Below are 16,521 nucleotides of genomic sequence, written 5' to 3' on the forward strand. Positions count from 1 at the left end.
TTCTAGCACAGCTAATAAAAGAATTTATTGTAAACATACGTATCTTACACAATTATACAGTATAATACAGATAACATGAAGGATTTAAACACTCAGCATTACAAATAGGGGCAATATTTGTAAAGAGATCTTTAACTTGTATCAAGACTCTTTAGAAAGCCAGAGAAATATACCGTAACATTTCAACACACTGTATCATCTGTAGCATTCCACACACACCTCACTGGGTGTATGAAATTTCACCACCTCTACCTCATCTCCAAGCAATTCCCACAGGAACTTCTCACGGACAAATTTTTCTCCCACCACTTCTCAAAATTCAAGGAACTTGTTGCAAACGTTTCCTATATCTGAAGGACTAAACAAATGTGTTATTTTTTATCTGCTTTTAACAGTTTATTTTTCTCCAGCAAACTTTATATATTATTAATATAGCATCTCCTAGGAGAATAACCTGTGGTTGCTCAGAAATGTAGCAATACACCTCCTCTGCAAGAACCCCATTAAGAACAAGGGGCATTTGCCTGCCTGCTTCAGGGCCAGGTTCAGGACTCATTCTGAAACTCCATTCCTCACAGAAAAGCAGTACACAGGCAAGGAAGCCACAATTTGCAAACAGATGCCCAAAGATGAGCTCTTGCATCCTCAAGAGCTGCTCTGGGTGTATCAAAATCTCAGAAACTAAGCCCACAAGAGACGGGGGCTGGAAATGCATGTGTCATTGCAGAAGATCATAGCACAACTGAGTTTGCCCAAAAGGCTGTTCCCACACAACCTGCAGGCTGTCATAGTGATAGTGACAGGTATCTTGAAAATGCCCTTCTCTTTTGTAAAAGCTGTGTACAGGGGCGCCTGAAAGCAGTATGGACTTCAAGTTCACTACAGCCTACAAACAAAGTGTGGGGCCTGCAGCTCCCCAGCTATTTGGATTCCTCCTGACTCTCAAAATTGGGCTCAAACAGAATCACCACTGCTCAACCCCTTCACACTGACCTCAGCTGAAAAACTGTGAGGGCTAAGCTGTGCACTTTATGAGTGCAGGCAATCCTGCACTCAGCTCACCCGAACAAGCCAGGATTATCTTTTGAATCCAGAGCATCCGAAATGCCCTTTCTAAGGGGCATTTAAGTCCTCTGAATGCTGTTTGGATTTCATCCACTGGTCCCATTTCCTAGACTCAAGGGTCAGGTTCTGCCACTCTTATATTCAAGTGAACTGTAACTCCCTGCTAGCTCTGATGAACTGAGAGGGGCTTTCCTGCAGACCCAATTTTATTCAAGGTGGAGAAGACAGGCAGCATCTCTTCTGAGATACGCAGTACCTCCTTCAGTTAAGAACTGCATCAAACCTATGCTACTCTCCTTGGAAGCCTGAAACCACCCTCTAACCAAACCATCTTCCACAGTTCCTGCACTCTACTGGAGTTACCATCACCTGTCTTCTAGCCCCAAAAAAAGCACCATAAGATAACGTTTTGAAGATTTCTGTTCCTACCCCAGGCCAGGAAAGATAACTGTAGTTTAATGTTTATAAAAGGCTTTGTATTGTCAAAGCACGGCACCAACAAGAGCGAGGCCTCAGTACACCCCTGTGAGGTAGGTATCCTGCTCCCCATGCTCAGAGATGGGGAAACTGAGGCACAGAGTGATTAAATCAAAGGCCATGCAGTAGATCAGAGACCCAGCTGAGATCAGCACATTGGAGGTTCTGGCTGTTTGACCCATGCTCCACCCACACGACAGCACTGCCTCACAAAACAAGCACCCTGAAAGCATGACAGTCCAACAGGAGTCCCACCAAGTTTACAATGGCTTACTCACACTACTAGCAAGCACCCATGGGGCAGGACAAAGGGGTGGTGGATGTGGGGTGGTCAGGATGTTGTCAGCAAAGCCTTACTGAAGAAGGTGTTGATAGCCAGGCTGCAGACATGTCTCCTACACCAGTGATGTTCCTGAGACAGGTAAGTGCTGGGGTTAGTAGCAGAACTTCTTCCTGCAGACAAGACATCAGAGGAGCTCCCCACAAGCAGCAAACCTCTGATTTTTTGTTCTTATCAGGCCTGTGTTGAGCAGAACTTAAGCCAAAGTGGTGCTGCTCCCACAGCACTTCACAATCCAAGCTGATCATTAGTGAATGCTATAAGAACATTAAGACTTGTACAACACAGCTGGTCACCTGCCCTCCAGCACGCTCCAAACCTTCTGGCAGCCTGGGGAGGCACTCACTGGGCAAGCAAAGGGTTTCTGCCAGTCTAAGCCCACAAACACCAAATACTGTCCTTGCTCCTCTCCTTTCCCACGCCGGACAAGTGGTCAGTCCAATCTTACCAAGCCTGACCATGGTTTGTTCATCTTGATTGAGCATGTGCCAGTCTACCCTTTCTGAGGTGATCGAGAAAGATGGCGACACATCCTTTAGAGAGGCAAGGAATTTGGTTAGGTGACACTTAGCTGCATAAACTAATGGTCAGCGTACCCAGCTGTGTTCTCAGTCACATACATCATGCTCAAGCAGGACTGGCAGAATTTATTGCAGCCATCAGCTTTCTGCTCCCCCACACCCAAACCTAATCAACCAACCCACCCACCTACTCAAACAGCCCACCTTTAAAAGCTGCCTTTCAATTTTCTCATATTCAGAGTGTCAAAGCAACTGTTCTGCCCACTGCATGGGGACACCAACTCGTATGTAGACTGCATCAAAAAACAAATTCCTTTCTTAAAAAAAATGTTCAATTGCACCAATATAGCCGTCTCAGAGGGACCAGGCCTGTGGAGTCTCTCACAGCTAGCAACTTGATGCAAACTGACAATGTTTGTTCAGCCACTGAACATACACTTACCAAGTAAACACTGACATTTAACAACTCGATTTGGAACAGAGCATCATTTTGTTGCATTAAGGTGCATCTTTAATTGGAGGTAACAATCTAGTAGCCCAATGTTATAAATGTATGTAATAGTGTCCTATAGAAATACTGGATTTGTCAACCCAACCTCAGTCATAAATCCACCTTTCCTGTAGCATCTTCTCTGTTCTATTTCATTGTTCCTCATTTAGTATCTTCATATGTTTGTTTGTGAGGAAGTCCAGAAAGGGAATATTACAGATGGCTTTGTGAATATTCATCACTGTGATCTCTCTTGGAGTCCTGCACGGAATGCATCGGAGATGCTGTTATTATATATTAAAAGACAGGTGTCCATAAAGCAGCAAGTCAATAAATTTACTAACAGGGAAAAAAAAAAAAAAAAAAACAAAACCAAACCAAAATCCTTAAAAAAAAAAAAAAAAGGTTAAGAGAACAAGTGTTAGAGCAACACAGGAAAAGCAGAAAAAAGCCACTCTCAAATGACTGGGGGAAACATCTAGGGCACTGGGACAGGAAAATCAAGTGCTGAAGTATTAATTCTTGAACTTCTATAGCATAGACAATATGTGTGTATTTCTATATATAACATATATATATTTAATATATATTATCTAAATATTTCTATATTGCATACAAGTAAATATTTAATCTAGGCATTTTCTCATAGTGTTACTTACTGGGGTTTTTTTGTGTGTGTGTGGTTTGGTTTTTTTTTTTTTTTTTTTTTTTTTTTTTTCCCCAATTTCAAGCTCTCCCAAATCACATTGCTGAACAGAAATCAAAATGTGGCCTAACCATTACCATAAAAATCACTTAGTATGTCAGCCTGAAAAGAGTGTATCAGTAAAACAGAAAAGAGGCTATTTCGATTAAGTTCTGGCAGGCCATGGGTAATTTGTCTACACAGTAACCTCAGATGGACAAGAGTGAGATAATTCTTCCAACATGGCTCTGTGGAAACAGGTCATCTGCCTTTAAGCGTGGCAACACCTGAGAATCCTGCCTCAGTTTTTAACATTGTCTGTGTTTCCATCCTTTGCCACTATGGAGCTAGGAAATGACAAATCCCCTGATAAGGCTTGGATCTTCCCAGAATATAGTTCATAAATTTCCTCACTCATGTGGTCTGAGCCACACAAAATCTGACTAAATTCCCCAAGCAGTTCAGCCCTTAGTGCTGGTGTAAGTGGTCCAAAAGGAAACAAGCTGCTGTACCTGTTGTGAGGAGCTGTCTGATATGCTACAGCAAGCGCTTGCCGCAGGATGTCACTCATCAGCTGTTCAGTGGCCTGTGACAAAAGACATTAGGAGACGGCATTACAAAAAGGGGAATGGAATGTGCCATTTGCTCGAGTATCAGTGTAAGAGCCATGGAAATTCTGGCTCACTTCAATCCTTTATTGCAGTTCAAGATGTCCAAATTAGTTTTATTAGCACACTAATAAGAACTGAGTATATTTAACAGAAAGAAAGAGACCTATAGATGCACAGAGCTCAGACTGCAACTGCACTCTAGTTTCTCTCTGGACCTGCAGAACAGTATGGGCACAGCAGGGTGGATCCAACGTTCCAGAACCTGTGCTTCAAAGAGCACTTCAGGCCCCTTTCTCCCACACACCAGAGCTTGTTTTGTCCATGATAGATTTCAGATATGCTCCTGGGAACTGGTATATGCCTGTTAGCCAGCCCCTGGGGTCACCAGGCTTATGTCAAGACACTTTCACAAAAACCTCCCAGTATGGACAGCAAGCAGACAGCAGCTATATGCCTTACATGCTTGGCTTAATCAAGGTTCAAATCAAAAGCTAATTAAGACCCTTGGCTTTCTGTGCCTGTATCAAGACAAGAGCAGAGGTTTCTGGGACATTCAGTCAGGAAAGCTGGCATAACTCCACAATAATAATGGAGCAATCTGATGGTTACAATCTGTGTCTACAAATGGATGTACCTGTAGCTGAGTTCAACTATGGTAAGTAACAGAGTACAGCAGAACCGTGCATGCGAATGTGTGTGCAACCTGGAATCAATTAGCTTTTGTAAAACTCATCTTCTGGTAAGCAGCAGTCTGTATAAACAACCTCAAAAATTGTCTTTGGCTTGAAATACAGCAGACCACTGCTAAAAATAATCTGTGTTACCCTTCAGTCCAAACCCAAGAACTCCAACTCCATGCTGTTCAAAGCTTTGCTAAGAAACTGTCTCTCTTTTTCCAAACCTTGTATAAAATAATCAGGTCTTACAGAACTCCAGCAGATTTCCCCCCAGTTCTGAAGGGCAGGACAAAGTAAGGGGTACTTTCAAAGTTACAGAATGAGTCAGTATCTTACTGGCTGTGAGAATCTGCAAATCACTATTCTGTGTCCAAGCCAACAAATCAGTTAGAAAGCTGGAAACACACACAGAAGTATACAACTCTCTCTGGCCAGCTATGTATCTTTCTATACATGCACAAAGATAGACAACAGACTCTGCATCTCCTGATTTGATAAATGCGTATTAACAAGGATATTCTGTCTTTCTTCCTATATTACTGGGATAACATGGTTACAGAAAAGTTCTTACTGTGAAGCAATTTCTTACCTTTAAAATCATATCTTCTATTACTGATGCATAAACATTCTTTTGCACCTCAGCAGGCTGAAAAGAAATCCCTATCTATAAAATGAGAGAAAAAAACATGAGTACATCAAATAACCCACATTATAGTACAGATTAGATGAGAATGAGATTAACAGAAAAAAAATCTGTTACAAAGGGTAGTTAAAAAACAAGCAAGCAGACAATGTAGAACCTTCAAGCAGTATAATCTCAGGCTTCATTTAAAAAAAACAATCTGGAGAAAGTGAAGCTTGACTATTAGAACAGCCTGCAGAAATGCCTCTAAAACACGTAAGAAACAAAAGCAGGTTTTAATTTTTGTTTCAGAAAAAGCCAGGCTGCACTGGGTACCTTTGGATTGAGAATGGAAGATCCATTTTAAAACTGTACATATATTCAATCCATCCATTCACTGTCTTCTGGGCACCTAACTACGGCAACCGAAACCACTTTAAACAGTACTCCTGGCACAAAAGTTCCACATCAAAAGACCATTTCATCCTCTGTCTCACTCTCATCATGACCACGCCCTTGTCACCTATGTAGCAAGAGACTAGATATACTGCAGAACCAAACTTTTGTCCCTTGATGTCAGCATCTGAGGTGGAGATGGAGATCCTTCCTTTCTTCCACAGCTGCCACGTGCAAACCCCTCCTGCTGCTCCTGTCTCTGCTGGTACAATGGCAAGCGCTTTCTCCTACAAGCCGAGTCAGTCTCCTCTTTCCTTTCTGCTGCTGTGACAGAAAACGCCCCTCTCCCTTTCTTTTACCTTCATTTGAATAGGGGGAAGATATCCAAGCAGTAGAGAAGCTTTGCTGTGGTCTAAGCTTTACCACCACTCCTTTTCAGGAGTGGCTATTAAACAGCAGTAGTCCAAGCAACAAGCCTGATTCTTTCACATGATGGGACAGGAATAATTCCGTGCTAGTGCTACTCTTCCCTCATTTCCTCTTGCTTCTAGCCTTCCAGGATGATTTTTCTGGTACTAAGCCCTGCAATACAGCTGCTCTGAAATGACCTCCTGGCTGACATGCTGCACTTTCTCCTGCCAACACTGGCCAGCTGAGTGTCATGAGTCAGAAGGCCCAACTTTTCCACCAGGGCATTTATAAAAACTTTCATAAAGCATCCAGAGGCCCATATGGATGAAAGAAAGAGTACTAACCAGCTTAACAACAGTTCTTATTAGCTTTATGATTCACTTATTACCTTCTCTGCAGTGTCCCTCACAAACTCCGATGCAGGCAAGGAAGCCAAGTAGAACTTCATCTCCTCTTGTTTCTCCTCCTGTTCTTTCTTAATGTTGATTTTTAATGGCTCACTAAAGTTGAGAACATCTACTTCCTCTTCGTGTTCTGGTTCTCGTTTCAGAAATTGCTGCAGTTCCTCTAGTTTTCGGCACAGCTCCTCACCACTGCTGTAAGATGAAGGGCATTCTGAAAAAGAAGCAATCAATTAAACAAATGATAGGTTATGAAAAGCTGTTTATAAACAGATGCACACTCTAAATATGGTAAGAAATCAAGGTAATTGGAGGTTATTTTTGTAGTTCCTACCAAACATAAGGATGAACAGAAACACAAATAGTCACCGAGAATCTTCTAATCATATCTTCATGACACTCATGGTCCCCTCCCTCATCTGCCCTTATACCAGTTGAGAAGGTTGCATTTCAAACAAAACCAGGCTAATGCGAGTCTCCTAAACATTCTCACAGAAGCTTTTTGACAACTGGCAAAGCAGCCTGATGCTCTTCAACTTGCTTGGAGAAATGGAGTTTTTACTATGTAGGCACCATGTAGCACTAAATCATCTTTTACATTGTGACAAGTATTATCACGCTTTTTAAGAAAAACCAGAAGACAGATTCACAATGAAATTGCAAAAGGGTAACCTCTTCTCTGCATGCTCAACATGAGCCAGTAAAACCATTAGTGGAAATCTAGACAATAAACAGATTACTTTCTTCAAAGACAAACCACAAATCTAGTTATTCAGATAGCAATATTAAAAGGTGGATGTAGGCTTTCTTTCTACCTTCAACAACTGCAATGCAGGGCCAGACCTAGCAAAGAATATATACATACACTTGTGTGTAATACCTTAAACTCTTGTATGAGCAGAACAGAAGAACATTCAGATTTGGGAAAGAGATTATCTGAGGGTAAAACAAGGGATCTTAACTTTGAACAATGAATGAAATTAAAGATGTATGTTTAACACGTACTAAAACCAGTTGTGGAGATCCCAGACCTATGCCTAGTGGAATAATGAAGCATTGGTAATAACAAAACATGAAGCTCCACACAGGCCAATTCGCTGCACTTTTTGAGGTAAATGAACCCTCACTGAGCTCCACACCACCACTTCCAGGCTAGGTTTGGTTTTTTTCATGCCTGAACTCACTCACACTGTTCGCACTAAGTCTCAACAGAGGCTAAGCTTACCCAAGGGCAGAAATGTCATTACTCCCTATGCTTAGTTTGTATGTCCACTTGTAAATGATTACATTGTGGGGCAAGAATCATCTCATAAAATTTATCTACACTTGGCCTCCAAGGGCCCTTAAGCACAATAAAACCCAAAAGAGGCCCCAGAAAGCATCAGGACTGATAGTGCAAGGGACAACTTCACTTGTAGGCTTGCCCTTACAATCTCCAACTTTTGTTATTCCAGTGTGAATTAGGTTAAAACCAAAGAAAGTAAGAATCCTCTTCTCCTGAAGACGCAGCACATGTGTGTGCGTACACACAGTCTTGAGCCACTTAACATCATCTTTGGCAAGAAGGAGCTTTCTGTCCCTCCATACTCACCTGGCTCACTGTCTATCTGCGTTAGCACGTCTTCAATTGAGTCCTCATCATTCCGCAAGGTCTCGGGGTCAGGCGGAGTGTAGCCGTGGCATCGACACCAGTGCACCACATGCTTTGTTTTCAGGGGTGTAATATTGTGAAACCTGGGATGCTTCTCTATGATTTCTTGTAGGACTTTTCTCACTGTCATTGCTCGTTGCCACTATGACAAACCAAAGGGAAAGCTCATTGCACTGGCTAAAACATTTTAGGCTAGACAATAATCCAGCTTGCAAAGAAAACAAAAGGAACATGATTTTCTCAGAAGTGTGAATGAAGAGGAAAAACAAATGTGGAAGACAGTACTAATCTTGATATTAGGCAGCTGTAGGCAGGCCATTTAAATTCTGCTTTGTCATCCAAACAAAGCCTCAAAAAAAAGGGACACACATTTACAGTGGGAGACATTTGTCTTCACTTGAAATGTATCATCTCTCAAGTAACATCTGAGATGACACAGTGTAAGAAATCCAATAGAGCAAAATAGGTTTCTCAAAATTTTGGTTAAACTCTAATTATTTAAGTTGGCAACAGCAGAGGGTCTAATCAGTTTTAATACCTTCCCCATAAAACTCCATAGCAAGATGACAAAATTATGAAGAAATAGGGGGAAACATAACAACCACAATACATAAGGTCCAGATTGACTGAAATATTTATCCTTGGTGAACTGACAATCTATTTCAGCACTAGCATTGCTTATGTCAGATCCTTCAATTCTCTTCCTACAGAAAGCAGACACAATCCCATGAAAAGATAGACAAAGTATGTTGGGTAAAATTCCTATGACCCTAATATGCCACATAGGAATGATGGATAAAGTGCTAACAGGCCAGTTTGCAAAAGTTTTCATTTTTTAAATGCTTCTTACTATAAATCAACCAAAAAATGACCTTCAGAGTCCCTTTTGCTTGAGAAAGTCTCTGAACAATGAACTGGATCACTACCTGGACACAAATCAGTGCATCTTGCAGATGGAAGCATTCCTTACGAAAATGTGACAGACTGCTTCAGAAAACAAATCAGCCAACAAGGAAGGTTCCATAATTCAGAAATCCTTCTTGTGTCCCTAATGACTGCTTATGAAACACAGGAAGAGAGGATTACCTCAGCTGCCCTCCTCTTCCCAATATTCCAGCTGTAATACTGTTCCACTGAACTGGCACAAAAAGAGCTTGCATCTTCATCTAGAAAACACAAAGCCAAAAAACAGTATTAAATTTTTAGTAAGATAAATTTTTCTATTGATGTTATTTAGCGTAGAGGAAGAGGGTAATGTGATTCATGCTCACAGACAGGATCAAGGACTGTAACACTCTAACTCTCCCTGAGCACAGCACAGATACATGCAGCAGATACTGTGGTTTTTGAATGCAGAACCAGCATCCCTCTTGGTTAAAGTCTATTCCTTTGAAATACTCTTTTTTTTTTTTTTTTTTAACCCAAACTAATTACAGCATAAAAATGAAACAACAGTGACGCTTCCTGGCAAAAACATGAGGAGGGAATAAGAATCCTAAGTACCAGATTCATGAATGCTGCTGTAGGCCAGAGCGCTGTATGCAATGAAAGCTTTACTGTGCTGCCCACTCCTACTTTGTTCACTGCGCTTATCTGGAGAGGGTCTGCCCTACCCAGTCTTCAGGACCACTTGTTCAAAGTGCATTAGTTACCAGAGAAAGCTGATACATTTTCAACATTGTACATGAATAAGAGGTATGCACTTACAAAGTGCCATAAAAGACTAAAATGTTTCTCTGCAAACTACCACCTTTTGTTTTAAAACAAAACATAACAGTAAAAACGCCAATACCAAACACATGTCATTGCTGAGCTATGTTATCATATTTGCTAGCATTTCTAAAACTCTGGTATTAAATTAAAAAAAGAACAAAAAACCAACAAAAAAAGGCACATCAAGTATGAACAAAGCAGGGTAAAGAAGATCTATCTGCAGCCATTACGTGAGGAAATAGAATCTACATCTAACCAAGAAACAGATGAAAGTTATTGACTGCTGACAGCATATCTGGCTTTATTGGAAAAATCTAATTCTAAGCATCTTTAGAATAACCCCTGGAATTAGCTCTCTAGGAGAATGGCTTAATTTCATTCCTCCTTTTAAGAACTTTTGTGGCTACAGAATATGCAAGGCATTCTGCTGAGACACTGAAAATAGAAAGCAAATCCTTTTAATTTACTGCTTACTTTTTTCAGCAATTAATGGAACCTTCTTCACTATTGCTGTTAGAAGCTGTTGGATGTTCTCCAAATATTCTACGCTGCAAAAGATAAAAAGAATCACAATGAAGAATACTGTTGGAAGCAATGGACCAGATGCAAAAGGTTTCAAAGTCACTGCATGGTTTGAAGTCCCTAGCCCCAAAGCATTATAGCAATAGCAGTGTGAGGATAAACTGTTATGCCCCAGTCTGGAGAAAGTATTTCAAACAGCCCTTCCTCTTGCCGAAGTGTCCACATCCAAAGCTGCATCTGTCAGGCTGAAGAAACTGAAGACGGGCTTTTCTGGTCAGGCTTGGAAGAAATCCCTGCATCATCTCACAAGCTGCAACACTATTTTGAGGGATAAGACGCATCTATTAGTGCAGGCTGTCCCAGTAGGAACATGGGATACTGCATGGGAATCTGTACTTACAGGAGCTTAGATAAATTTTACTTAACCAGCCAGACTGTATTTAACTGCCAAAAACTGTATTTTTCATTAGTTATTTTATAACTAAGATAATTTCCAGTGTGTAGTGACTTAAGATTTATTCCTGTCTCCTACACATACTCTCCATCAGGATAATGTCTGCAGGGATATGTCAGGATAACAAAACTTTTCTAAACATGGAGATGGGAAAGTCAACCACTGGAGGAATCAAGAGTAGAAGAAACATACTACACACTACAAAAAGTAAGCAGAGAAAATTTTGCAAACTGAGTTCTGGTGAAAAAACACTAGCAAGTACTTGTAAGAGCATCACAAACAAGGCACCAGATTTCACTGCATCCAGTGAACAAACACCCCAGTGATCTTTATTATTTAATTCCAATTCTGAACGAAGGCAGCCCTCATACTAAGTAATTACAGAAGTATACGAGCTTAATAAGACTAGAGGGGCAAGAAGAGAGACAGTTCTACTAATTTCAGATGCCCCTTCTTTGACCTGCATTTCACTGGACAGTTTCACCTCAGTAAGGACACACAACGGCAACAGGAATTATACAAGCAGTGGATGATAAAGAGGTTTTCGTGGCTTGAGATTTTAGCAAACCCTAAAACAACTGCAAATCTTCAAATAATTTTCCTTTTCACAAGCCCTTCATATAAATCCATTTACAAAGAAAATGTGGTAACACTGCCTGAAGCAAATGCCACCCCATCAATTTCACAGATACAGCAGTATATGGGAGAGAAGATTTTATAATGTATTTCTAGTTCAAACTGAACACTATTACACGTATCCCTAGAATCTCCTCCGTTCCCCCTCATATTTCAAAGATCAGAAATCCTTAAGAGAAATGAACAATTACTTGATAACGTAATTCCCAAGTTCAGAGCTCTCCTCTGTTTTTACTGCTGCTTGGCCTTCTTGTGTACCCACCACAGAACTGCAGTTTTGTCCTGTTGAATCAGGCTCCATCTTAACTTCAAAGAAACAGAACACATTTTAAAAGACAAAAAGTACCAGTCAGCTTGATAAAGTGTCCTGTGAGACTAAGGGTCTTGTGTAACATCACTTAATTTTGTTATTTGCATTCTGATTGTTAAGCATGAATAAATTTGGCCTTCAGTTCTGCTGAAAGAAAGCCACCAGAACATGTTCCTCTCCTCCAAATCTCAACATGCTCACATCTCACCTTTTTTAGAAAATCTCCATAATCAATTGCTGATGTTTTGCATATGACTGCAGATCTAAACTGAACTGCCTGCAAATGTACCTTGGCCTTTTTGTAAGCAAAGAGCTTGACGGAAAACTATGAACAGTTTTAGCAAGAACTGACATTTCAAAGTGAGAAGTTTTTTGAAGACATCACTGATTTTGACATCAGTGAACTTTCTCATGTCTAGGATGTAACTCTGGTGAGACAGGAGCAGGGACAGAGATGTTCCCAACCTAGAACAGTCTGTGATCATTCACCTGGGACGGGAGAGACACGTGACAGTTCTGCAAGAACCGGACTCCGAGTTCCACAGCTCTGGCCCATGTGTTATTCTGGGATGCACTGTGTGTCCATCTTTCTCCTGTGCGTGTATGTGCACACACATATGCTGTCTATGCCTAGTGCTGCTGGAAAGCATTCTCCAGCACAGTTTACCAGTCACTGTTCTGAGGACAGAAGTAACTGTGATTAAATACATGCTGTCCTATGCATTTCTGCAAGTATGGGTTGAAACAATGAATGTTTCAAGTACTCATGGCAGCTTTCTAGAACATCCTCATTTCTCTCTGTACTTGCCTGTGCTTTGGGATTTGTTAATGGGGAAGTCACTGTTAATTTCCTAATCCCCAGATACCATTTTTACTTGATTTAAACCCTACTAACAATGGAAATAAAGGAACCCACAGTCACAGGGTCTACTTTCATAGACAGGCCACTTGCATAAAGCAGCACCAGCTTATTTCTGCTACTTCTCTTACTGAGAAATTCCTTGTTACCTTTAGTGATGGATGCCGGAGAGGGACTAGGGACAACTGTACTTGCTGCCGTGACAGCTGAAACAGTTGAAACTTTGCTGGTAGAAAGTGATTGTATCACTGCAGAGGTAAAAGAGAAAAAAAAAAAAAAAAAAAAAAAAAAAAAACGGACAGCAAAGAAAAAAAAAATCAAATTTCATACACTTTGACAAATAACCATGTTCAGAAGCAACACAGTGTTTTTGCAGCACAAAGTTTAGGGATGAATTTCCTTGCTACATTTTCTTCTATCTCTATCTTTGACCATGTATGCCAATAGTGACCAAGAGCTACCCTGAGTCAAAGGAAATTTTCAAACATCATCTGTCATCCTCCTCTGCCCTTTACCTTTGTTCATAGGCATGAGTATTGTCTGAACACCTCCAGAAGCTGTGTTTACACCGAGCTGTTTAAGCTGGCTGGGAACTGTCAGAACAGCCTGCTGTGGACTAGACTGATTTGAGTGGATTTTTAGCAACCCTGCAAGAAGAACGGAAGACAAAATGTTAAATAAAATACACCATTTAGTTTATCTCCAGCTATTCCTCTCCCTTTCTGCCTAAACTAGGACGGCATGTAAGCTAGCACTGCCACCCTCTTAACAAGCCACAGGTCAGTGAAGTGTCAGACAAGTTTTCACTGACACATATTATTGCTAAAATACTGGGGTGCTGCACCACAGTGTGCACAGTATTACATGCTGCACAGCGCTGATATTTGCAAAGCAAGTTTCCTAACTACCTAAGTAATCTTAAACAAAAGTTGATGTAACACAAACCTTTCAGCTGAAGCAGGCTCAGCAGAGTAAAACACTTGTCAGAACAAGACCTTGTGCTCAAGGGCCTGGTAAGGCAGTGAACTACAGCTCTGTTGTACTTACACAGCCACTCTCCCTGAGGTATCCAAGTGCCACACACACCTCTGTGTTTCAGCTTAGCAGCATCCACTGCAGTCAGCAGAGCACAATCAACCACATGTTAACTAAGCGACAAGCCCAAGGCTGTGCAGCAAGCCTGATGAAGGACATACCTGAACTGAGTGTCCTGTATCTTTCTGTGACACGCACTGAATACATCCATAAGGATGGCTAATCAAGCTATGAAGCATATTAAAGTGGGGACTGAATTGAATCACTGACTTTAGTCAAGGCTAAAAGAACAAGCAGGACATTCAGATATTAACAGCATTATGAATGGCAGCACGCAGTGACTTCGGTGGAAATCAGCATGGCTCCAAGCTGTGACGTAGTGCCATGGACAAGCAGAACTCATCATCTGTCCACCAGCTCTCTCCTCCACAGTGACGATGTCCCAGGCCACCAGAGCCCGCACTCTAACACTATGATCTGGGCCTATGTCCATTCTTTCTACTGGTAAACCGGCTATTTTCAATATAACTGTGTTCAATCTATAGCTAACTTTTCTTCAGACTGTGGAAATTGAATAGCCTTCCACTTCAGAACACTGACAACAGTAGACTTCTTAGTTTCACGATGGTAATTTTATACTCACGATTTGTTTTGAGATAAAGTTTCCATTCTCCTCATATTTTATTATTATTGTTTAAGAAACACAGTTGCCTTCCAAATACTACACATGCAAGGTCTGGTGAAGATGTCTCTTGGTTTTTAAAGATGCATAACACTGGTCAGTTAGGCTTTCACCTCCAGGCAAGAAGGCTAACCTAGTATTACCAATCCATTTGTGAGTGATGCACAGATGTGGCAGGATAGGACAGCAAGGGACCCAGATGGCAGGGCAAGTAAGAAGGGACATTTTCAACTAACTCTATTAGCCTGATGGGTGGGCGACATTGTTTGTTGCAAAACAAGGGAAAATTTGAGATACTTTTTGAAAAGTTGCCTGTAAAAATACAAATCTTCATTAATTCTAACACAGATTTTGGGGTGTTTTTTGGTTTTTGTTTTTGTTTTGTTTTTTTTGAAAAAACTCAACATTGAAACAACATGTTTTACAGCTCCTGTTTCTTTTGGGATTCTTGAAGAAAAAGCTTTTCATGATGCAGTCAGTGCCTTAGGTTACAAAAAACAAAACAAAATCTAGGTAGCATTCTCATACCTAAATGAGAGTTTTAATCTGAAAGCTATTTAGAACAGCATACTTTCTACAAAAACAAAACAAAAACAAACAAACAAAAACAAAAGAAAACAAAAAAAACAAAACAAAACCAGCTTGCTGCTTTGTTTGCAAAGAGGAAAATACTCCACTGCTTATTGCAGAACTGTAGCTGTCTCAGCAGTCTGTGTTGCTTACTTCCAAGCTCTGGGAAAAACAGAGTAATCAAAAAGGAGGAGTTTGGAAGACTGCATACATAGGAAACAGGAAGAGCTGCTTTAAAAAGACACTGTCAGATGAACTCAGTGTCATTTATTTTCTCTTTTCTGTATTTTTATTGTTTCCACTTAGTAAGAAGCCACTTCAAGTGAACAGAACGTGCTAGCAGGTAAATCAGTCAAAATGAAAATTTCCAATTTTAACCCATAATATTCAAATTGAACCTGCTGTATTTGCTCTGTATGATACAAAAGATACTGGAAGACAATAAAACTAAGTAAGGAAAAATGCCCTCTACATAAGGGCAGTCCATCTTTATTACCTCCTCTTTATTAACTTGAAACATTCCAGATCCAATGTACTTCACTGTACTTAATGGATTTTGACGTCAAAGCCTTCAGTTTCTCCTAATCAAGATCTCTCTCCAAGCCAAACAGAGCTGATGCAAAGTCTCAGAGACAAATTCTGCTCATGCAGCTTCTCCGGCTTCAGCGGAGTTTCACTTTCACAAACTAGTAAGTCTGTAGTATTGCCGATACCTTCATAGTTTCAGCATTCAGTAATACCCTGTGCTCTTGAATAGGCAGAATGCATCTTCTGAGAACCTGGCATGAAAACTAAAATTCCTCTCCAACACCAATGGGCAACTCGTGCTATCATTTGTAATAGATAGTCAATGCACTGATGTGACAGGATGCCAAATTAGACATCTCTTTGGCTCAGCCATAACATCTTATGCTAATAAGATGTTTTAGAAAGCATGACTTGACTTTTACACATTCACAAATGCAGGTTAAGTCTATATTCTTCCATTTACAGTGAAGACATCTAAAGAACTCACACCTGGTTTCTAATTTTCTATAGGAGAGGCATGAAGGGAACTTAATACCTGATACTGCAGCTTTTCCAGTCACAGGCGTTGGTGTAGTCATCAGAGAAGCAACACTTACAACAGTGGAAGTAGCAGTCTTATTCACTACTGATGAAGTAGACTGGCTCTGGCTTATACAGATTTGGTGTTGCTGTCCAGATGTCTTTGCTGCAGGAGTTCCAGAAGATGATGAGCTGGAACCTGAATTATCTACTTGCTGCAAGAAAGAGGCAGAGAGGAATAACAAACTCCTCACGCCATGGATAACTCAAGAATAAGCACAATGAGGTAACATCTAGAAGTAGCAAAACCAAATGTATATTTACCAATCATTAAGAAACAAGAGGT

The 16,521-nt window shown here is 40.7% G+C and overlaps 1 protein-coding gene across 6 annotated transcripts in view; it reads right to left on the reverse strand.

The window, feature by feature from the left end:
- Nucleotides 1-16,521, reverse strand: part of YEATS2 (YEATS domain containing 2) — a 49,905-nt gene continuing 33,384 nt past the window's right edge. For 3 of the 6 annotated variants that reach the window (XM_042795491.1, XM_033001602.2, XM_033001601.2), the window contains 11 exons: nucleotides 16,192-16,390; nucleotides 13,357-13,488; nucleotides 12,991-13,089; nucleotides 11,864-11,978; nucleotides 10,535-10,608; nucleotides 9,434-9,513; nucleotides 8,288-8,489; nucleotides 6,684-6,910; nucleotides 5,456-5,530; nucleotides 4,091-4,164; nucleotides 1-3,154 (listed from right to left, as the gene is read on the reverse strand). In XM_042795491.1, coding sequence (XP_042651425.1) covers nucleotides 3,046-3,154; nucleotides 4,091-4,164; nucleotides 5,456-5,530; nucleotides 6,684-6,910; nucleotides 8,288-8,489; nucleotides 9,434-9,513; nucleotides 10,535-10,608; nucleotides 11,864-11,978; nucleotides 12,991-13,089; nucleotides 13,357-13,488; nucleotides 16,192-16,390 — 1,386 coding nt within the window. In that variant the 3' untranslated portion in view covers nucleotides 1-3,045. Of the gene's footprint in view, nucleotides 3,155-4,090; nucleotides 4,165-5,455; nucleotides 5,531-6,683; nucleotides 6,911-8,287; nucleotides 8,490-9,433; nucleotides 9,514-10,527; nucleotides 10,609-11,863; nucleotides 11,979-12,990; nucleotides 13,090-13,356; nucleotides 13,489-16,191; nucleotides 16,391-16,521 lie in introns of those variants that run through there. The other 3 variants (XM_033001600.2, XM_033001604.2, XM_033001605.2) reach the window with 3 other exon arrangements.

This window comes from Tyto alba, unplaced genomic scaffold, assembly GCF_018691265.1.
Source record: "Tyto alba isolate M040663 unplaced genomic scaffold, T.alba_DEE_v4.0 Super-Scaffold_10, whole genome shotgun sequence".
In the NCBI taxonomy this organism is placed as follows: Eukaryota; Metazoa; Chordata; class Aves; order Strigiformes; family Tytonidae; genus Tyto; species Tyto alba.